This window comes from Phasianus colchicus, chromosome 11, assembly GCF_987193195.1.
Source record: "Phasianus colchicus chromosome 11, bPhaCol1.hap1.1, whole genome shotgun sequence".
NCBI classification, from domain to species: Eukaryota; Metazoa; Chordata; class Aves; order Galliformes; family Phasianidae; genus Phasianus; species Phasianus colchicus.
The window spans coordinates 14,554,632-14,576,685 of NC_143446.1; the positions used below are offsets into that span (position 1 = coordinate 14,554,632).

A 22,054-nucleotide genomic window follows, 5' to 3' on the forward strand; every position below is an offset into this window, starting at 1 on the left:
AGCTCAGCTGTACAATGTACTTAGAGCTGATAGGCAACACTCATTGTGCAGTTAATCAGTAACAGAGAATTAAATTGTACATATTAAAAGCCAATTATATAATAACCTGTAGTTAGAGTCATACTTGTCACTGAAAGCAATGCCCCTACCCTCCTCACCAGGCCTGTTTGGGAAAACAAGTGAGGATCTGTGATCTTTCTAAGGAGAAGGCTGTTATTTATAAATTATAGGTTGAAGCCTTGCCTGGCACAATGCAGAACAGAGCAATGGATGGCAGCTGGGTGTGCCGATTTGCACCAGGTGAAGACCTGGCTTGTTTAGCACAGGGAAACCAATGGGGGCAGAAGCCCCCTGCTTTGAGAGATGGAGCTGGGGATGGGACCCAGGTGACCCTTATGCTGTAACTGTAGTAAGGGCCAAGTGAAAGTAAGGCCTTTGTTAATTGCTCCACAATTAGCCAACACGCCTTCAGAGTAAAAACATACAGCCAAGACTCTTCCCTTTGGATGAATACTTCCATTTATTCCAACTGGAAAAAAAAAAAAAAAAAACATTATTTTTTTAAATATACTTAAGTGTTGTCTTTTTTTTTTTTTTTTTTTTTCTTTTTCAAGGAATATTAATTATCACATTGTCCTTTACAAACAACAGAAAAAAATTCCTAGCAATATTTTGTGGCACGGAGACACTCATCTTCACAATTTTTCTGCATCTGCTGTTGCGGGTGGGCAACCCCACATCCCCCACCAGTGCTGCTCCTGCGGTGGGGGGAGGTGGGGTTCCATTGGGAGGCAATGTGGATACCAGGGCTCTGCTATGAAGGGCAGTGCCCGCAGAGCATCCATCGCCTGCGCCGCGCTTCGCTGCCCCGATGGTTGAAAGCGTACAGAGAACAACTCACGTCCACCAGAACACAACATGGCTGAGCCCTACCGCTGGGACACGCGACGGCTTTGGCCAGCAGGGAGCAGTTTGCAGTCGGTCTCTGAAGTGTTAGGCAGTAGACAATGCTGAGACTTCCACTTGGTAATGAACAGCAGTTAACATAACCCAGGAAACTAGAGCACCATAAGACAAGTCTATATTCAAAACAACGTCATGCTGACATCACACAATTGCACCATTTACACTTTTATTTACTCCAAAGAATAGTTCGACGTTTAGTAACTTTAGCATTCTCTACAGAGGTGTAAAATTCCTTCTCCAGCTTTGGTCATTGACAACTTTGCGGACATTTGGTAGTTCTGTTCTTTCCTATTTGACAAAAAAAGTCACTTTTGCAGCTGTCAGGATTCCTGTATTTGACTGATGGTGTACCTGAAAACCACAGGTGTGAGCAGGCTTCAAAGTGCTGCCTTGGGCTCTTCAAGATTTAATGAGTCAGAAAATGTTTTTTTTTTTTTTTACTTACCAGGAATAAAACAAACAGCAAAAAAAAGAAAGTTTAAAAAAATAAAACAACTTAAACTCTCACTGATACACTGAAGAAATTTGATGATGAAATGAAAAGGGAGGGCCCAAAGTACTCTGTTCAACTCTGGCGGAAAACAGCTATGGATGTGCATGCATTTTCCCAGTGACTCCTAAGATATAGAAATTCCTCTGATATTACAAAATACAAAAATATTTTCTCCAAACTCTCATTTACATCGCATTTACAACAATCATGGAAATAACTTAGGCTCCTACACTGAGAGAGACAAAGACGTACCAAAATGGCTCGTGGAATATGATGATGTGGTGGGAAGCAAAAGCTACCAGTGACCAGATGGTGATAGCAAAGAGTGGTGACAGAACGTACGGGCAAAGAGAACTCAACAGGGTGGCAGCATCTGGGAGAAAGAAGAGAAACTACTTGGTAAATATTACAGGCTAAAGTGAACTTCTTTTTTTGTGTTTCCAAGGTAAGTTGTGCAAAATATATTCACCGTGCCCAGGATTATAACTATGTATAGAAGCCAGTCTACAACCTTCCTACAAACCCTTCCTCTTCGGGTCCTTTTCTTACAATAAAAGCGCTTACATGATCTAGAACAGTGCAAGTTTGTGAGTTAATCTACATTCTCCGAAGGTGCCTGGCAAGGATGCCATTAGGATATGATACAGTTTTTGCTCTTCTGTCTTTTCCGGCTGTGCAACTGTCCCCTGCCGCCCAAGGTGGAAGACTTGGGCATGCTGTAGGAGCCATACTTGTGCAGCAGCTCCTCGCTGGTCACGTACCGCAGGCGGGCAGGTTGGGGGATCGGCTCCCCGAGGAAATAGCCCTCGTTGTCAGACTCGGAAGAGGAGGAGCACGTCGAGCACCAGTCGTACTCGGCAAAGTAGGGCCCCCACCGCTCGCCCAAGTGGTTCTGCAGGGCGAGGTCTGACACCGTCCTGGGACAGTGGCCGTAGGCATCCCTGCGGGGACCCTGCTCCAGGCTCTCTCTGCAGCTCCTCTGGTGCATGAACTGATCGTAATCCTCTCTGGCTCGCAGCGAGGGCCTCTCCTTCAGTCGGCAGCACTGCTCACTAGCCAAGTGCAGGGCGTTATCCGAGCGGGAGCGCCGGGAGCGCCGCGGCCGGTGCGGGCGGTAGTGCCGCTCATCGTCCCGCAGAGGAGTTCGCCGGCGCGTGCGCTCGCTCATGGGGGCATGCCTGGTGCCATCCTGTGCTGCCAGCTTGCCCCCAGACACCCCGCTGCCGTAGTCGAAGCTCTGGTGCAGGCGGCCATGTGCTGGCCGCTCGCGGTAGCCCATGGGGCTGGCCAGGTCGTGCAGGTTGGGCTCCAGGTCTTGGTACTGCTGCACTGAGAGCAGGCTGCGGACGGATTCGGCGCTGCGGAACTGCACGGAAGAGTTGAGAGTCCCCATGGTGCTCAGCTTCTCTGAGACGTTCATGCCCGAGTCTTTGCTCAGGTCGGGCATGGAGAAGCGGGAGAGGTGTTCCTGGCGCTTGGCTCCGCCATCTGCAGAGAGGCCTTTATAGGGAAGGGAAAAGGGAGGGAAAAAAGAGAGTTCAGGAGAATTTCTTATCAGGGGTGCAGGGAAAAGGCTGTCTTTGGTCTATACCTGTGGCCTTCTATTTTAAAATAAACTCAGTTCTTGAGATGCTGTCCTGAAGAGCCCTTCAAGACTATTTTTTAAGAGGAGACAGATCCTCCTCTGGGGAAATCACACCAACTTAAGGTGTTTTGAGTTGGATTCCAAGGACTGTTAGTTGTTTTTCACGACTTCCTTCTCCATATGTCTATGCTGTCTGTGGCTTGATAGGAATAACTACTGATGCCAGCGACAAACCCATGCGTCAGAGGTAACCCGAGGCCTCCTGCATGCTGAGATAAGTAGGGTGCCATGATCCAGCACCCACTTCTTGCTCAACAAAGACATGTTTTGAAGGACTGAGCAGTGTTAGGAGCAGCCAAAAACAGGGCCTTCGACCAATTCAGTCATGTCACTGAGCTGCACCGTCTGGTCCTCAAGTGACGCTCATGGTAGGATGGCAAGCGCAGCCTTGGCCATGTACAAGGGGCTTCCCTAAAGCCCAAGAAGCCTTAATCCCACTACAGAGAAGTGGGGCTTCTGCTTGGCACTGTCACACATTCAAGAAATTCAACATGCACCATGGCTCCATAGCCCTGGCCTTTCTTCTGGGAGTTTTATGCCTCACACTTGGAAGGGTGCGAGGCCAGGCTGCATGGGGCCCTGAGCAACCTGATCTGGCAGGAGGCGAGCAGCCCACAGCAGGAGGTTGGAACTGGATGATCGTTAAGGTCCCTTCCAACCTAAGTCATTCTATGATTCTGTATTTTCTGACCATTTTCTGACTACCTCCATATTGGCTTGACAACTGGCAGCAGCCAGTGTTTACATTTACAAGCTCAGGACAACATATTTTGCAAGCTGTTTCAAAGGAAATACAATTCATCCCAAATCAAATGCAGAGTGTTTGCTTTGGCACTTTGCTCCCCATCACAATTTCCCCGTGCAGACCGAACTGGGAGTGCTGTGCACCATCAGCAGGATTTTCAGCATGACGCACACCCCTTATGCAATCACCAAGAATTTATGACTTTGTAAATTAATTAGAAAACCCAACAACCCAACCCTCAATTCAAGAATAAACTTTTTTTTTTTTTTTTTTTCCTTAACAAAAGCTGCTTGCATTTCATCAAGAGCTCAGCTCCTTCGGCATTAGCCACTGCAAGCCAAAAATGAGTGAGAACAAGGGTTGCTGTCACTAACCCTGCTCACAATCCACTTCAGTGCATCTTTGGGACTTGGCAGTAAGATCAGACTGCCCAAAGTAGCTGTGGGTGCCCCATCCCTGGAAGTGCTCAAGGCCAGGCTGGATGGGCCCTGGACAGCCTGAACTGGTGGGGGGCAACCAGGCTACAGCACGAGATTGAAACTGGATGGTTTTTAATATTCCTTCTAACCCAAGCCATTCTATGATTCTAAGATACTGCAAAAATGAGCAAAGTTTTCCAAAAGTTCCCAACCCAACTAAATGAAGGCAATCCCTGAATACTGCGGGAACAGGGAGAGGCAGAGCTTAGAAAAGCAAAGCTGTGTTTTGTTCAAGAAAGATGCACTTCACACCAGGTCAGTGCCTCTCAGGCCAGTAAGCCCAACCCTGCTGGCTTCTGCAGCAGCCCCCCTCCCCCCTCCTCCTCCACCCCTGCTCTGTTTGGAAGCAGCCCCACATGATGCTTCCCATCTCCGCTGCTGCTTTGTGGCAACGTCTGACTTACAACAGTGGAGCTGCTGCTGCTTTGGTCCCAGTTACACTGGGATCACATTGTGCACTTCACCCAAGTCCCCTGTGTGTGAGCACCCTCACAACGTGAGCAGAAGCCTCTTGCATGGGCAGTGCTGATCCAAGCATGAATCACGGCTGCCGCCAGCTGAACTCTGCCTCAATCGGCTGTGTCAGACAATAGCTGATGCCAAAGAAAACGAACCCATGGTGACATCCATGCAACTCTTTGTTAAAGAAGCAGCAAAGCTCTGTAATGAGAAAGAACGAAACAGTGCTTTGCAGGATACATTTTGGCAGCATCGCTTGCAAGGGCCTCCCCATGTCTGACACAGCACCTGTGTTCTCAGCTCCTGCAGGGCTGCATACAGTGAGAATAGATGGGAGCATGCGGGGACAGGCTACCAAGGCATGGGGAGAGCAGAGCATCAGTGGGAACCCTGCATGCAGGAAAGGACTCAATGATGCTCAGGCTGAGATACAGAGCACACGGTGCTCCAGCCCCTTGCAGGCACAGAGGCTTTTCCTTTCCCTCTTCAATGGTCTGCACACAGGAAAACAATTTTGGATAAGGGCCCTAGGATACATGCACAACTCATGTCCCAGCACAAGGTTTAATCAGTGATTATTAGGTCCAGGGGATGTTTTTGGCTGTTGATCTGGATAGCCTGGATATAATTAAGCACACGCATTATAAAATCTCACATTGTTAGGAAAGCATTGACTGCAGCAAGGCTCAATGCTGAGCTGGCATTGGAGGGAGCACAGCCCTGCCATGCAGAGTGGCAACACCACAGAGCTGCATGTTGGAGATTACAGAATCCTGTCCCTCTCCCGTGAGCCAAAGCCTCAGCAATGCACAGCAGGAACCTTCCAGCCTGGGTGCAGGGAGCTCAGGGACAGCAGTAACAGTTTGTATAAAAATGTCATCTAGAAAGCATGACCTAGGAATAAAGTTTGAAAGAGCAAGGGTTGTTTAGACTAGAGAAGAGAAGGCTGAAGGGCATGTAACAGCCTTCAACATGCAGAAAAAACGCTTGCAGAGAGGAGGGAATACGTTATTCTCCAGGTTTGCTGAACTGAAAGGAGAATTTCAGCAATAAAAGTGGTTAGAAGGCTGCAAAATGAGATACTGCAGGGAAACAGAGCTGCTCAGCACGGATGGCTGCCACTGCTTCTCAGAGCCCTGGGGAAACTGCTGTGGTCCTGCACTGCCCCTCCCCTGCTATGGCCACTGAGCCTGCAGCAAGGCCCAAGCTCCTCGAGTTACCTGCACTTATTTACAGCCGCTGCTGCTCCTTCTTAATGATGTGTTTCATCTGGGAACACAGCTAATAATCCAACTGAGCCCTAAACTGGCAAAAAGGGAGCGTGAAGGGGAGACTCTGCCATGCACTGGGTATCTTCTAATAGGAAACCTGAGAATCTGTTACACAGGGCTACGCAAGAGCCTTGCTCCAGCCTGGGGCTACAAATCATTGCCCCTTTGCAAGGGCACAAACCTTGGGGTGACACAAATCTAGAGATGGCTCCCACGGTGCTTTCCTTCTGCAAAGTCATGCTTGGAATCCCACCGGTACATGCAATAAATGCACCTGGAGGTGGGGCTTTGGATGCAGAAATCCTAAATGTTATTGAGCTTCTCCTTGCCATGCACTACACCCCAAAGCTGCAGCTCTGCACAAGGACACAGTGGTTATTTGGCTGCCACTGAAGCCATGGAAACAAGTGTGCTTCGGATGAACACAAGTGAAAGCTGCACCTCATCTGTGGGCACTCGACATGAAGCTGGAGCTGGCTGCAGCACTGGAAGCACAAAGCAGGCTTCTGGTTAGGAACAAGCAGCATGAGCCCCTCTGAAAGCCCTTCCCCACCCGACAGCAAAAGCTGTGTCAATCCTATATAAGGGTTCCAAGGAAAATAACAGCAGAAGCAGCAAACCAACAGCACAAAGTCCAAAGAGCTGATATTCCCTGCATGCATCACCTCTAAAACCTTGCCACAACAAAGCTCTTCAGCGCACTTCAATTTCCCTGACTGCACTATGTGTGCTTTGCTAAACCAGGGCTGCAGGTTGCATTAATTATGGATTATTAAAACACTAAGCAAATGACAGCAGAGGGGCTGCAGTGAGCACGTAGGCTTGGTGTGAGGCTGCAAATGAGGCACCCGGGAGGGGAAGCAGCACTCAGTCCCCATTCCATTAAACTCCCTGTGAAGCTTGGCTAACACCAGCAAGGCATTGCTGCAGCCCATGTCCCACTGCAGGGACAGCATTGTCTGCCTCGCCCCAATAGGGGAATGCAGATCTTATCATACTGCAAACAAACAGAGCTGTACTGCCTCACTTTCCTCGCCTTCACATTCACCAGAGTGCAGGCAATCACTCCTTGGCACCCCATGGAGGTGCCCAGCAGGGATGCAGCCACACAGGATGGAACCATGTGCCATCTCCCATTCCCCTGTGTCAGAGCTCAGTCTCTCCCACAGCACAGAGCAGGCACATCCTCCCCGTCCCTGAAACATGATTTATTTTCAATTCAACCCCAAGAACTAAAAAGGAACTTAAGGACAAACAGCCTTCCCGGGGATTTGTTTATAACTCAGCCTCGCTTCACTCCTGACCGACCTTGGGCTGTGCAGAAATAAAACAGAGCCATTATACAACTGAAAGGCACAGAAAGTAAACAGGCTGCGAGGGGAAGGCCAGGTGCCCTGCAAGTTAGGGAATTCTGTCCAGCCCCCTCTGTCTGACTCACTAACAGAAGACCTTAGGTGGCCATCTCCAGCCAGGCTTCTCCACGTCACTTGTGAAACCAGGACATCATTCCTCTGTTCCCAGCAAGGATCTCCCACAACATTCCCAGGGTGACGTTTTTGTTGGAAGAGCCACAGTGAGCATGCTTGTAGCTGCTTCTTTTGGAAATCTGCACAGACAAGACCCCACAGACAACCATCATCCTCTTCTGAAGGGTAACTGCTGGGAAAGCAGCAGTGAAGCCAAAGGGCACCACCAGCTCCTGCACCATCCGCAAATATAAAACAGAAAGGGACAGACTCTTTAGTAGGGTCTGTTGTGATAGGACAAGAGGGAAATGGCTCCAAACTAAAAGAGAGGAGATTTACATCAGATATAAGGAAAAAATTGATCAGGATAAGGGTAGTGAGATGCTGGCACAGGTAGCACAGAGAGGTGGTGGATGCCCAACACCTAGAGACACCCAAGGTCAGGCTGAATGGGCTCCACCTGATGGAGCTGTAGGTGTCCCTGTGCATTGCAGAGGGGTTGGACCAGATGGCCTTTAAAGGTCCCTTTCAACTCAAATGATTCTGTGATTCAGCTGGCCAGCACATGGGGACAGGGATGCAGAGAGCCTGATGTGCTACTGCTGCCTTCTCTCTTCTTTCTCTGGTCTTTACTCCATGTGTCCCTGCAGGTCCACGTGCAGAGCAGAAGAGATGAAGCTGTACAGAAGCATGCCAAACCTCATGACAATCAATGACAAAATGCCAGAGAACGGGAGAAGAAATGTTCCTGGCACTTAAACAATACTTCAGCACTGACCCATCTTCACATGCTGGGCACATCCCTCTCGAGCTGAGCAGGGAGAAAAACAAAGCACAGAATGAAGCACAAGGAGCTCTGGACATCCCCTTGCAGTGAGGCACAGGGATAGGATCAGCTCCTGGACCCTGCTCCTCCTGAAGTCCATACCCACCAATGTTTGGGATGAGGTCAGGAGCTGCTCCCAAGCTCTCGCTGCAGGATCTGCTGAGCCACTGTATGCTTTCTTGGAAATCACATCTCAGCCGAGAAACAGCTTTTTTCCCCTTTTAGTCCCCAGCTTTCAGCCTCTCCTACACAGAGAAGCAGGGGCTGTGCCATGCGGTGACACAGCGCAGTGTCACAAGGACAAGGACTCATTCATTTTCTTACAGTCATACATTTTCTCTCTCTGCTTTCTGGACAGATCACAGTTGCTGTTTAGTCCTAGAAAAACAAACTGTTTGGGGCCTCTGGGCATCTTGAAACAGAGAAGATAACAGAGACGTGTGCCATACATGCACAGTCACATTGCACTCTGCATCAGCACCAGTTAACATATTTTTTCCTGGATTTATGCCTGTGACAGATGAGAGGAGGAAACGAAGCTCATCTGTCACCCTCACACAAACGCATTTTCTCAATACTTCCAATCTCTGTCTCCTTTTGCAAATGACAGTGTCACCACTCAGGGCAGCTTCCCCTTCAAGCACTCACGCTCTCTGCAGGCTGCACACAAAGAGGCTGTCACCACAGAGAAACATTTAGCCTGCAGGTACTTCCTTAAGTGGGCTATTTGACCAGCTGGGATTTTGTGGAAATGGCTTGGAATCATCAGAGAGCAGCTCCTGGTGTCTGGTTCAGCTGCTAGGCACACACAGCGCTTGCAAAACCTTTTTAGAGGGCAATGCAACAAGCAGAGTCTGGCTGCAAGAGGCTCCTAGGACTTGAGTTAACTCTTCTGTCCATAGGGTAGGAAGCACTGTTGCATGCCCGTGTTGCTGCCTGCTCTTACTGACATCTCAGCTAATTATTAGTTAAGTTGTAACAGAAATATTATAGCAAAATCTGCTGCCAGGGAGGAACCACTCCACTTTTAATATGTGCTCTGCAGGTCAGGGACTGTTTGCCCTTCAGCTCTCCATAAAAAAAAAGAATGTTTTCAGCAACATAAAGTATCACATGGACTCAGTACTCATTATTTCAGCTATAAGGTGAAGCAACCATGCAGAGTTGGTAACTCAAAGGAACCTGGGGCAGGAGGGGAGCACTGGAGCAGCTGGGGTGTGCTCTGCAATGGTCTTCAAACCCAAGGAGCTACTGGCAGACCCTATGTTCTTTTTTAGCATTATTTACAGGATGTGCATGGGGAAAAGCAAGCAGTGCAGCAGCCTGCTTTGCATTTGCTTGCATTTCCATGTGCCATGGAACTTGCTTTGAGGGGACAAGGAAAGGCAGTGACTGTGCCCTGTCACCAAATTTCAGCTTTGCACCTGGGTTCAAAATCACAGACCTTGGCCAGGTCACTGAGTTTGTCCTCCGAAGATTACCAATGAAATGGGATAATTCTGCCTTTGTTCCTGGCGCTCTCTGCCAGCAGCACAGCACTGGGAGCTGCCTGTCATTAGCCCAGTGCCCCTGCAAAGCTGAGCCAGGTCCCAGAGCAAAGGAGATTATTAGATCTTACACATTAATAAAAACGTTATCACCTCCCTCTTCAGAGGTACTGCTTACAAGCCCCATCATGCTGAGCTACTTCCCCGAAAAGCAGGAAAGAAGCAAATCATTGTGCAGGCACTGTCTGCAAGGAGAGGGGAGATGCCGCTGGGAGATCTCCCTCCCAGCATTTCTAAAGGGGTTTCTAAAATGAAATCCATAATGAGTTTTCACTCTAATATGAAAGATTTGCCATGTTTTTTGTCTCTTGACCCATATCCCAGAAACCTTGTTACACTTCAGTTCTAAAGAAGGAAACAGTCACTTCAATATTCAGATATTGCTCATAGGAACTCGGTGTTGCTCAAGAGTATTTGTACTGGGGTTTGCACAAGAGGAGTCTTCAGGAACAGCAGTGGGTTTTGAAACACGGGGCTTTGCTTTGTGGAGCAGCCCCAGCTCACTCTGCATTTCACATCTTGCTTCTTTCTGTGCCTGTCTGAGGCTGTGTGAGCAAAGCCCGCTCCAGCTCATCACTGTGCTCCCCCTGTGCTCTCACATTTGCTGGTTAGGGAGATTCTGGTTGAAAACAGATCATTTCACGTCTTGGCATGGGGCTGGCAACTACCTTAAAAAAACACTCCAAAACCCATCAACAAGGTGAGGAGGCACAGGCATATCAAAGGAAACCTGCCTGGCTGGGCTGGGAGAACACTGAGCTGCAATTCAGTGGCACGTCCCCAGGTTGGGACCCCTTGAGACTGGGCACCAGGCAGCACCCAAGCTGCTCATGGATGGGGATAGCAGGAGAGGAACTTCATTTCAAAAGGGAAGGATGAGCCCAGATCCAAACAATGCTTGGTAAATGGGAACAGGTTGGGGGAAGAAAGAGAAAGGCAGCATCTCCAGAAAGCAAAGCAGGCTTGGTGTCTTCCTTACACAGAGTTTTAAGTGGAGGGACTTTGAAACAATTGGTAGCTTTGTCAAATGAGCATGGCTGAGATGAGAGCTGTCATGCAGGGCTGCAACCTAATCTAGTGCTCATCTCCATGCTGCTACTCCAAAAAGCAAAACCCAACTGCATCTGGGACAAAAAGGCCCAGGATTCGTGCAAGACATGCCCATCTTGGATGGCTTTTTCTCACCATTGCAGGAGGATTGGAAGAGGAGAAAAAAAGCTCTGCAGAAAGGGGAAGGAGTTTGCCCTAACTAGCCATGAGCTCCATAGCTGCACGTTGTGTAAAAGGGGTTAACTGTGATTGTTTCAAAGCATTTAAAAATATTTCTATTCCACAACGGCAGCTGACAACAGTCCTCAAAGTGCTGAATGCTGGAATCTGTCTCTGCTTTAGCAATTGGCCTTGATTTTTTTCTCCCTTTGCACAAAGGAGAGGATTAAAGAGCTTGAAAACATTTGTTTCAAGCTATGTGGAAAGGCCAACCATTTACAAAGCACTGCGTTTGCTAAATGGGCAGATCGAGTGAGACGGGGCTGCCGGGCACACGAGGGACCAGGCAGGCAGCCGGCGGCCTCCAGCCATATCCCTTGGTACCCAACCTGCCCTAGTGCCAGCACGTCCGGTGGCAGGAAGGAGAGAGCTAGAAGCACTCCACTGCCCCCTGCATTAATTATAACACTTTATAACGAGCCCAGCTCGTGTGTCCCCACCAAGGGTGACCATGTGCTTTGTGGATCCGAAATTTGTTTCAATAGGAGGAAATACTGGAAGACTTATGCTACAGTGATCCTGTACATGCAGCCCTGCTGAGCACCGTGTCACATGCATAGGGAAGCTATGACATACCTGTGGCATTCGAAAGAGCCAGGGACTCCATGGAGCCACGGGGAGTCTGCTCGGTGGGCGTCAGGTCCTCTGTGAACTTCAGGGTGTTGATGGGGTGCCGGGTGCGGCACTGCGGTGGGGGCATCCCGCCTTCCTCTTCCTCTTCGTACTTGGGGACTTTGAGGCTTCCCCGGGTCTCAGGGAAGCTCTGGTTGGACATGTCGCTGTAGCTCTCCTGAGAGCGAAGCCGCCCCGAGTAGTAGTCCTCTCTGCAGTCCTGGATGAAGCTGCCTCCGTGCCCCTTCATGGCCAGCGAGGAGCTCCTTTTCGGGTTGCTGAAATGCTTAGCCCATAAATCTGGCTGCGAGCCTGGGACCTGGCTGGGGTTATAGGAAGTCCTGATATTGCATTGGCTGAGAAGCTGGAGAGGGCTTTGGGCCTGCCCCTGCTCCATTTTACTCCCGTAGTGGTAGAGCTCATCTCTGCTCCTCCATACGTGCTCACGGTTGAGGCTCGGTGTCTGGCTGGCCAGGCTCAGCAGGTCCATCTGCAGCGAGAGCGGGTCCACGTCAGTGGAGAGGCGGTTGGAGGTGACCTGCAGCTGGCTCAGCGCCGCCTCCTCCGCCTTGCCCTTGTTCTTGCCGATCTTGGCACTGCGGCGGGACTCCTTGGCCCGCGCGCTCTGGAAGGCCGAGTCGGAGGAGTCGGAGCCATTGGGGTCATCGCCCACGCTGCAGGCCCGCGAGCAGAAGATCTGCCCCTGCTTGGGCAGGAAGGGCCGGCCCAGAAGGGACTTCTTGCACTGTGCACAGCAGAAGCAGGTCTCGGTGGCGTGCCAGTGCTGCCCGTCGTACGTCATCTGGCCCTGGTCGATACCTGGGGGGAACCATGCGCAGAGTTAGGTCACCTGATGGATGCTTACTGCTTCCTGTCCTAAACCCTATGTGCCCACTGCTTGGCCGCCCTGTGACACCTACCCGTACTCGCTCTCAACAGCCCTTTGGTGGGGTTTCTCTGGTGTGTGAAGTTACGCCCGTTCCTAATTCTTTGCAGGTTGCAGGCCTTTGCTAGGGAGTTGCTCAATGCTGGGAAAGGCAGCGGAGGCGAGCCTCAAGCTATTTCACATTAAATGGGGATATTTCCGATCATAAAGCAGAGGAATGCAAGAAGTTCTCCATAAAGTCCTTGAAGCCAAAGCAATAATATGCTGCCTATTTAAAAACCAAAAAGCGTCCAACCAAACCATAAAGAGGGATCTGTAAGTACGTAACAGAACAGATCTCATCCCTGCCCCTCACTGCTCCGGTCCTGACTGCCTTCCCAGATTCACTTCATTCTGGCTGCTGGGGCCCCTTTTCCAAAAGGCAGACAGAGCCTGCTCCAGGGATTTAAGTGTATCCCCATGCTTCCCCCTCAGCCAAATTTTCTCCTGCCAAGCCTTTTGGGATAAGTAATGGAATGAACACAAAGAGCCTGTCCCCAGCCAGTGACACCCCAGGCTAGTTGCAGGCGTCGGCCAGAGCCGCTGCAGCACGTGCCTGCTACAGACATCAGAGCTGTGAGCAAAGCTCCCAAGGCTTCAATTACAGCATTTATTTGCTGTTTGAGCTGCCATTCTGGGCAAAAGCCTCTGTTACCTGAGAAAATGCTGCACAGGGTGCAGGCAGGCTGAGCTGTGGGGAGCCTTGCTACATGTGTGCACAGCCCTGCTTGCACGCATACTGCAGCCCCTGCTCACACACATGCAACAGCCCTGCCACTGGAAGTGCCCGATGCCACTGGTTCACTTACAAATGAACTACATGTTCACAATTCCTTTTATTCCAAGTTAAACTTGCTTTAGCCTAGTTGTTTTTTCCTCCCCTCAAAATGAACGCAATGCTTTTATATAGAGACTGAAGTGCCCTTGCAGACAAAAGAGAGAAAAGACAGCGGGTGGGATTTCATCAGCTCCTTTTTCAATGATCCATAGCCATCTTGCAGAGACAGGGGCACAGCTTCCCTGCTCAGCAGCTCTGCCATACAACCCAGTCCCTCTAAGTCTCAAACACATGCCCAATTCCAATTTCTGCAGCTGCTAAGCACATTTAGCAACTACCACGAGCAAGTTGCAGCAAAATGACTGCAGCCATTCTTTCCTAGAAATGTGCAGATACACAGCAAAACGGGAACGGGAGGGAAAACCTGGCAGTGAGCAGGCTCAGTGCCAACACCCTGCACCAGCCTTGGCCAAAGTGCCTACACCAGGTGATCAGCCATTGTGTTTACCTGTTACAGGCACCTCTCTTCTAACGAGGCCTGGCAAAATGAAATCCCATCTGCCCCGGGGAAGCGGATGCAAGTGGCTGGTTAGCTGGGCTCAGTCTACACAGTGCTCCGTAGCAAAGAATTGGCAGCAGATGGGTGAAGCACAAGGGAAGGGACCGCGAGAAGCACAGCAGCTGCTTCTGCACTGTTCTGCAGCTGAGCTCTCAGAAAAGATGTGCTATAGGTTGCAGCAAACACATCTTCCAAGTGCTTTGTTGAAGCCTCGTGTCTTCCCCTGTGCGATCTGCCCGGTGCACAAGAGCAAAATGGCTTTTTTTTCTCCCTCCAGCCTGTGAATGATTGGAACGCTGCACAGGCACGAATTCACCTCCACGGACAGACAAAAGCTGCCTGTGTGCCATGCGTGCAACCGCATGCAAATGCTCAGCCAAAGGGTAAAGCAAGCCATGCAGCCCTGCAGTGAGGAAAGAGCAGGCTCGGTGAAAAGGACACCCCACACCAGCCCATCTCACTGCTCCAAAAAGGCAGGTTGACTCTGATGCATTATTTCTTTCTGTCTGAGAACATCTGTCTGCAGGTTAATTAAAAAAGGCAAACAGAAACAATCATGATGCCTAATAAGCAACCATCTTTTGCATCAGTAGCTCATTAACTCCTGTGTGAGCCTTCAGCTAGCTGAGCTGGGAGGAAGCTGAGATTCAAAGAGACAGGCTGCTTACAGGAAAATGAGGTTTAAAAGAGCAATGTGTGCATTAAATTCCACCAGAGAAAGCTCTCCCTAGTTACACAGCTCCTGGGACTGCTCTGCCATGAACAGGGATGAGCACACGTACCGATGTGCTGGGCGCAGGTGTCGCAGTACTCAGCATAGAGGGACTCGAAGCAGCTGCAGCAATAGGGCCGCCCATCCTTCATGATGTACCTCTGCCCCCCCAGCACAGTCTCACACTCGAAGCAGCAGAAGTGCTTCATGTGCCAGTGCCGCCCTTCGGCCTCGGTGCATTCGTCAGCAAAAATGATCTGGGGGAAGAAAAGCAACAATGGAGCAGTCAGTCAGAGAGGGGACCCAGGATGTGGTCTTTGTGTCTCTTCCGCTCACACAACCTCTGAATTTCACAGCTAAACCCTCAGCCTCACACCCTGTGCAAATGGATGCACGGACCAGAAAGTGTTAATGCCCAGCTTGCAGTAAAGGGTCCTGGGGGTGCTCGTAAGCACATCCATCAGCAGAAGGGGTCGATGAGGGTAATAAACACACTTATATACAACCCATCGATCTGAGGGACTTTAGAAGAAATGAACAGCCACTTATTAAAACACATCTACCCATCTCTGAAACAGGGACCTGACTACAAAGGATGACTGAAAGCACAATGAAAAGTGGCAGGTCTCTGGAGGGGAAACAGAGCTACCTGGCTCCTCACCGCCACCCCCACCCTGCTGCCACCTGCTTACACTGACAGCTTTCCCCTTTCTGAGTTTCCTTGGCACAGTCAGTGCTGGATGCCCCAGTGAAATAAGTGTGTGCGAAAGAAGCTGAATGAAAGCCTAGCATGAGAATTTGCAAGGATAAAAAGTACAAGAAAAGAAATTACCCAGCCTAAACCACGAGGAAACTGGGCCAGTTGCATGGTTAGGAGTTGTTTTTTCACTGGTAACATTACAAATTTAATTGGATACATACATCAATGTTCTTCATATTTCAAGCACACATAGCCCTGGATTTTTACTATTACACGCTTGCATAGCTGGACTTGGTATTTTATAGTACATATAGTTTTCCACACTATGGTTTTCTTAACTTTAGAAGCCAGAACAATTTCCTTCACCAGCCTTTTAAACAGAGATTGACACTTGAGAAATGTTCAGAGTCAACTCTGCACGGCTTTCTACATTCGTTTTGTATTCCATTTGTTCAGCTTCCTGCATCCCTTTAATCTCCTCTCTGCAAGCCTGTTTTGGCTCGGCGCGCACTCAAACACTATTGCTTGTAAGAAACACAACACTCATCCCACCAGAGGCTTCCTCCGGGGGAAGAGAGGAGAAGGAAGGAAGGGCACACACAACCAGGCTGAAATTACAAAGCATGGGTGGGTGTGTTGTTACTGGAAATGTTTTGGGTAGATTTCAACACAAAATCCCACAGGATGCCAAATGGAAACCCTACGAAAAGCTTGCAAGGAAAAGCCAAAGCATCACACTTTGCATCCGTTCCTACTGTACACAGAGAGGAAATATCTTCTCATGCATCTGTGCTGTGGTGCATCTTTTTGGTGGTACCCCTTCAGTCCAGCCCTTGGATCCCCAATTCAAATCACTGCCTATTTTGCTTTATTCTTATGAGTCACTCAGGAAAAAAAAAACGCCTCATGCTATAGAAAAACAAGGGATAGAGGTGGACAGCGGGGGTTTAATGGGGTTTGTGGGCTCTTACCTCATCGCACGCTGCACACCGAGGCTTGAGGCACTCGGCATGGTGCCTGCCACAGTAAATCTTGCCATCCTGGTAGAAGTAGATCAGATCGACCAGCAGTTCATTGCAGACGCTGCAGATGAAGCAAGGAGGGTGCCAGCAAACGCCGTGCCCAGCTCGCGAGGCAAAGACGGCGATGTCCCCTCCATTGATCTGCCCACCGCACTGTTAGAAAAGCCAACATGAGACACGAGACCAGTGAGTCCATCCCTAACGAGATGCTTTTGCAAAAGTGGCAGAAAGTGCTAATTCACTGTTCAATAATCCCCTTTCTGCTGCCTCTCCAAGAATCTCAGCAGCTTTTTGGGTCCCATCTTGGTTCCACTTCTACCTTGCCGGTGTCTCATTGCGGTGGTGACAACCCAATGGGCACTCATTGTGATGGTGACCCAACGACTGCTTGCCGCAATAATGTATCTCAAATACTGTGTTCAGTTTTAGATCCCTCACCACAGGAAAGACATAGAGGCACTGAAGCATGTCCAGAGAGAGCAATGAAGCTGTGAAAGGTTTGGAACACAAGATTTACGGGAAGCAGCTGAGGGAACTTGGATTGTTTAATCTGGAGAAAGGGAGGTTTAGGTTGGACATTAGGAAAAAAGTCTTCTAGAAAAGATTGGTGATGCATTGGCACAGGCTGCCCAGGGAGGTGGTGGAATCACTGTTTCTGGAGGTGTTCAAGAATTGTAGAGATATGGTACTAAGGGATGTAGTTAGTGGGCACAGTGGAGGTTGGCCAATGCTTGGAGTGGATTATCTTAGAGGTCTTTTACAAGCTCAGTGGTTCTATGATTCTATCCCCGGGATCCCAGCAGCTTTCCCTGCACAAGCTTTGGGATTAGTTACTGCTCTGGTGCCCCAAACCTACAGGGTGCTCATGGCATGCTCCCACCACTCTGTTGCCTGCTACCCACCTGCTCACAGATGGCTCCTGTCATGGTCACAGGGAATGGTCGGACATTTCCTCTCCCTAAGTTTTCCCTCTTCCTTTGATTGCTGAAGAGCTTGAGCTCCCTCTTCTCCTCTTCATCCAATGAATTGCAGTAACGGACCTAGAAAACAGAAGCGATGCTCGGTGATCTGAGCCATAATCCCATAGGCTCTGTGAAGCTCACTAGAGGAATCCAAGCCATCTCCATAGGTGTAAGTTCAGCAGAAATTCAAACCCTTTCCAGCCACCATTTCAATGATGTATAAATAAAAAACAACTGAAAATGTACAACCAGGCCTATTTCTTCCACAGCCACATTATGGCAGAGACATTACAGCAGCATCCAAGTGTTTTGTTGGTGTTTCTCAAGCACGGCCCACTTTCCCTGTGTAAACAATGGAGTTCCAGCTATTTGGGAACTCCAACTGTTATTTCTCAACACTTCAAGAGAGGCAAAACCAAGCACGAGCAGGAACTGGATGCAAAATGCTCAGGGAAGCAACGCTCAGGGAAACAACACTTGCTCGCGCTTCCAGCCTGCGGCTTTGCTTTGCTGTGCATTTATCCCAGCGTTTTCCAGCTGTGGGTTTCTGACACTGCCAGAGGAGGCAGGAGGGCAGGTTTGGGCCCGAGGGTGCGTGCGAAGCCCCTGCATGGTGCCGGCAGTGCCACGCTGCTCCGGTGGCACCCAGCCACGCATGGGCAAACTTGTGAATTCCTGACCTAGATGAGACAAAGTACCCGCTTGTCTTTTCCAGTGCAGCTTCTTCAAAAGGAGCACAAAAATCTTTTTTTGTTGTTGACAAAGGGAAATTTTGTGGGCTAGCAGCAGCCAATGTTCTCCCTGATACAAAAAACACGTCAGAGAGCAGACCCTTTCTGCTGCCTCACGTCTTTCCTGCAAGATGCAGCGAGGTGTGCTTGCTCTGCAGGTGTTGACTCAAACCCCGGCCTCCCAGGCTCACAGCTCGTGAGCAAAACACCTCACCAACCTGGTACACATCAAGGTGAGTTGGAAGGAGCGCCTGGGAAAGGCTTTTGTTACTTTGCATCTGGCTGAGATAAACAGAACTTAGAGTTGCTTTGAGCGTGGCTTCCAAAGGTTGAGAAAGTGCTTTTATGTCAGAGAAGCGCAGATGATTTCAAAAACAAAAACTGAGACTGTAAAAACAAACAGCTCCCAACCTCCAGCAGAATCCTAACAGGTAGCAAATAGCTCTGTTGAAACAGCAATGCTGCCAAACTCTATGGAAAAGCAGAAAAAGCCATCCGCACCTCCAAAGAGAGAGACCCCAGGAAAAGCATCCCATCCCCTTCTGTCACCAACACTCACCTCATTGTCATGGGGAGGCAGCTGGTGCAGAAGCTGCTTGATGCGAGATTTTTCCCCCGGGCTGTTGACGTAGGGCACCTTGTCTTCTGGAAGGCAACTGTAGTACTGGTGCACCTAAGGAGCAAAAACAGGCACGGGTTATTTCTGACCGAGCAGAGCAACGCAGCCACGTGTTGCCTCAGTTTTGCTGCCTTTTTCTCAAAAAAGGGCTCAAGCAGGGCGGCAGCGCCTGCCGGCTTGTTACCGTTTGCTCCGTCAGCCTCCATAGCGTTAGCATGCTTGGCTGGCTGCGGGGATGTGTCGGCACCTGCCTCAGCAGGGCAGGTTACAAAGCCTGTGCCCCGGCAGTCTCCGTGTTGCTGGCTATATCTCAGCCTCCACCTCCATCAAAACCCTCCGGGCCTTTTCTGCAGCAATTTGTGAAAATAAACAGCAGATAACATCTGTTGGAAGGCTTGTTTGCTGTTCTTTCCTTCTCTTTCGTCTCAGAGTATATAATTAAAACCAATTATGACAAGCGCAGCATGGTGGGGCCCGGCGTGCCCTGGTGCAGGAAGAGCCTGGTGAGGAAGCACGCCCTGAACTCTGTGCTCCGGCTGCCACACCTGGGACGTGCATAGAAGGGCCGGGATGCAGCTCCCTGGCCCTGCAGCAGCACCAAAACAGCCACGCAGGGGGTCAACAGCACGGGGAGAAGCAGGAGAGGGTGAAGGTAAGGAAAGCTCTTGCTGCTCGGCTGGATTCTGGATGCTGGGGCAGGAGAAGGGGGACGGATGGCTCCCTTTTCAATCTGTGCTCAGCTGGAGAGATGCAAACTGCTTTCTGCTTTTGCCACCATAGGATAAACTCTCCTGAGGAGTTTCCTCTGCTTTTGGGTGCTTTTGGACACCACTGCTGTGGTGTTTTCTCTCAACTGCTCTTCTCCGTGCAAATGCTTGGATCCAACTTTCCCATCATGGGATTTTATGACAAAGGAGCTTGTCAGCAGGTTTCTACCTGTGGTGCCGACAAGAGGACTGCTCATGTCACCGAGCTGAAGAATACGTGCCATGTGAACCCCTGAATTTGCTTTGCTAAAGCACAGCAGGAACAGACCCAGCAGCTACAGAAATCACCAAAGGCTGAGAAGCATTTTGTTATATTAAAAAGGGAACAAACTTACACTTACTTTGCATTTATAGAGCATCCTTCATCCAAGGACATCAAATCACACTGAAAAAGCATTCCTATGACACGCTACATGAGAGAGCAAATATATCCACTGAAAAGCACTATTTATGGTGTAACGATATTCTGTGAGATTCTTGAGTTCACGCACCAGGTCCACAGCAGAGCTTGCAGCAGCAAACCCAGTGCTGTGTCCCTCCTGCCATGGTCTCTGTTCAGCTGCTGGGCTCTGGCTTCTCCCTGCGGTGCTGTCCTGGGGCTCCGAACAGAACTGGCTCCTCTTGGCCCACCCTCCAGATGCATTGGCTGGGCTGCCCGGTTCCACCCGCACTCAGGGTGCTCCGTTTGTTTCCCTTGTGATGAAGTTCTTTCGCCTGTTGAGTCCTTGAATTTGGCAGCAACCAAAAATATTTTTTTTTTTTGAAGAGCCGCCAAATGACATCAGGCTGCTCTGTTCCCTGTAGCAATGAGCTGTGAGACACGCACCCTAGGAGAGAAGCAAGGATATGTGCCTTTCCCTCAGCATGGGCAGCCAGGAGCTGCCTTCCCGGAGCCCAGCGTGGCACTACATGTGCGCATGGCTCCTTCTCCTGCTTCCGCTGGGAAGTTTTCCATTTAACCCCAACAGGTCTGCGGGAACCGGCTCTCATCACACCAGCAACATTGCTTGGCAGGGATGGGCAGTTTGGTTTGAAAAGCAAAGCAAAACAAACACAACAGGCTCCAACCTGTGTTCTGCTGCCTGCAATAACCCAAAAGGGTTTGCTTCGGGGTCAAGGCAGCCAGCAGGATCTTCTGCATGGGTGCTCGCAGAAGGGCTGCAGAGGCAGCTGCTCAGCTGCTGGTCGTTCCCCATGGCTTTAAGTAACAAACAAGCCCCACCACATGCAGGTGATGAGTAGAAGGCTGTTCCTTGCCGAGGTGATTGTAATTCAGGTAATACAACCTCTCATTTGTTGTCAATTTTCAGCTTCAGGCTGCCAGAGTTGGGCTGGCAAAGCCCAGCCATGAGGCTGTGACACTTGAGAATGAGGAAAAATAAAGGAAAAAGGGATTTTCAGATACATTTGGCTTTCCAAGGAGAAAGGCCTGCAGAAAATGTTAACTCACTGGAAAAGTAAAACTGCTCTGTCTGCACTTTGCTTTTGTACAAAAGGTCAGCATTTTCCATGAAAAAAAAAGCTCCTCCTCCGTTCAGTTCTGGTTCAAAGCATGCACAAGCCTTACAGCCATGAACCCTCTGCAGAGCCACTGTGGCCAAAGGGCTGATCCCGACCCCTGGGCATTGGTGGATGGTTATCCCCTGACTTTCCAGGCTCTGCAGCATGAGCTCCATCAAATAATTGCTTTTTTATTAAATACTTGTGCTGTATGACGCAGCAACTCAGTGTCCTGCTATTTCCCTTTGCAACAGACCTACTTTGTTCACATTTATCCTAATCAAGAAGCTCAGGAGCCACTTGAGGAACATGGGCTGGATTTCATGCTAGGCTTTCCCACTAGCCCCTCTGCTGCAGCCTCTGCACCCATCTCAGTGGGAGAACCCCCTGAACAATCTAAAAAACATCATGCCAAGTCACAATAAGACTTCAGCTTGAGCTGGGGGGCCCAGATGCCATCAGGGTGCAGCAGCAAAAATGTTTTCCATGCTATGTCTGGACCTCCCCAGCCATCATCCCCATTCCGTGCATTATCCTCATCTTCAAAAAGAAACTGTTCCAAGGGCCCTGTGTTTTAGTGAGGGCACGGATAACAACTGCTGATATGCATTTTGGAATTTAACAGCTCCTCCAACCTAAAAGAGAAAAGGGGAAGACAGAAACCAGGAGAAAGGAAAGAACACAATGTAAAATGAGGGTAGGGAAAAAAAAAGCCTTTAAAGTGGAGCCAACTTTATTCAAAGGCACTGAGGAAAGTAATTACATTAGTTTACAAATGCCTTTGTGTTCTGCAGCCTTCCTAGGTTTGGGCTCTGTTTCCAGTTTAACTTTGTCAGCTTAGAAACCCACCCCATCCCTGCTGAACACAGGCAGAAGCGTGGCTTCTGCTCGTGGCCCCTCAGGCTCCTCGCCAAAGGCAGAGCACCCCCAGCCCCTTTGCGGGCAAAGTCCTACACCTCCTCCAGAAAGGAAAGGTTTGCAAACAACTTGTGAGCTTACGG

General features: G+C 49.7%; 1 protein-coding gene across 3 annotated transcripts in view; it reads right to left on the reverse strand.

Annotated features, from left to right (window-relative positions):
* Nucleotides 1–590: 590 nt before the first annotated feature.
* The window catches only part of PRICKLE2 (prickle planar cell polarity protein 2), an 89,116-nt gene continuing 67,652 nt past the window's right edge, over nt 591–22,054 (reverse strand). For all 3 annotated transcript variants that reach the window (XM_090148374.1, XM_031606217.2, XM_090148375.1), the window contains 6 exons: nt 18,727–18,840; nt 17,377–17,514; nt 16,424–16,627; nt 14,823–15,009; nt 11,743–12,597; nt 591–2,959 (listed from right to left, as the gene is read on the reverse strand). In XM_090148374.1, coding sequence (XP_090004500.1) covers nt 2,091–2,959; nt 11,743–12,597; nt 14,823–15,009; nt 16,424–16,627; nt 17,377–17,514; nt 18,727–18,840 — 2,367 coding nt within the window. In that variant the 3' untranslated portion in view covers nt 591–2,090. The remainder of the gene's footprint in view (nt 2,960–11,742; nt 12,598–14,822; nt 15,010–16,423; nt 16,628–17,376; nt 17,515–18,726; nt 18,841–22,054) is intronic.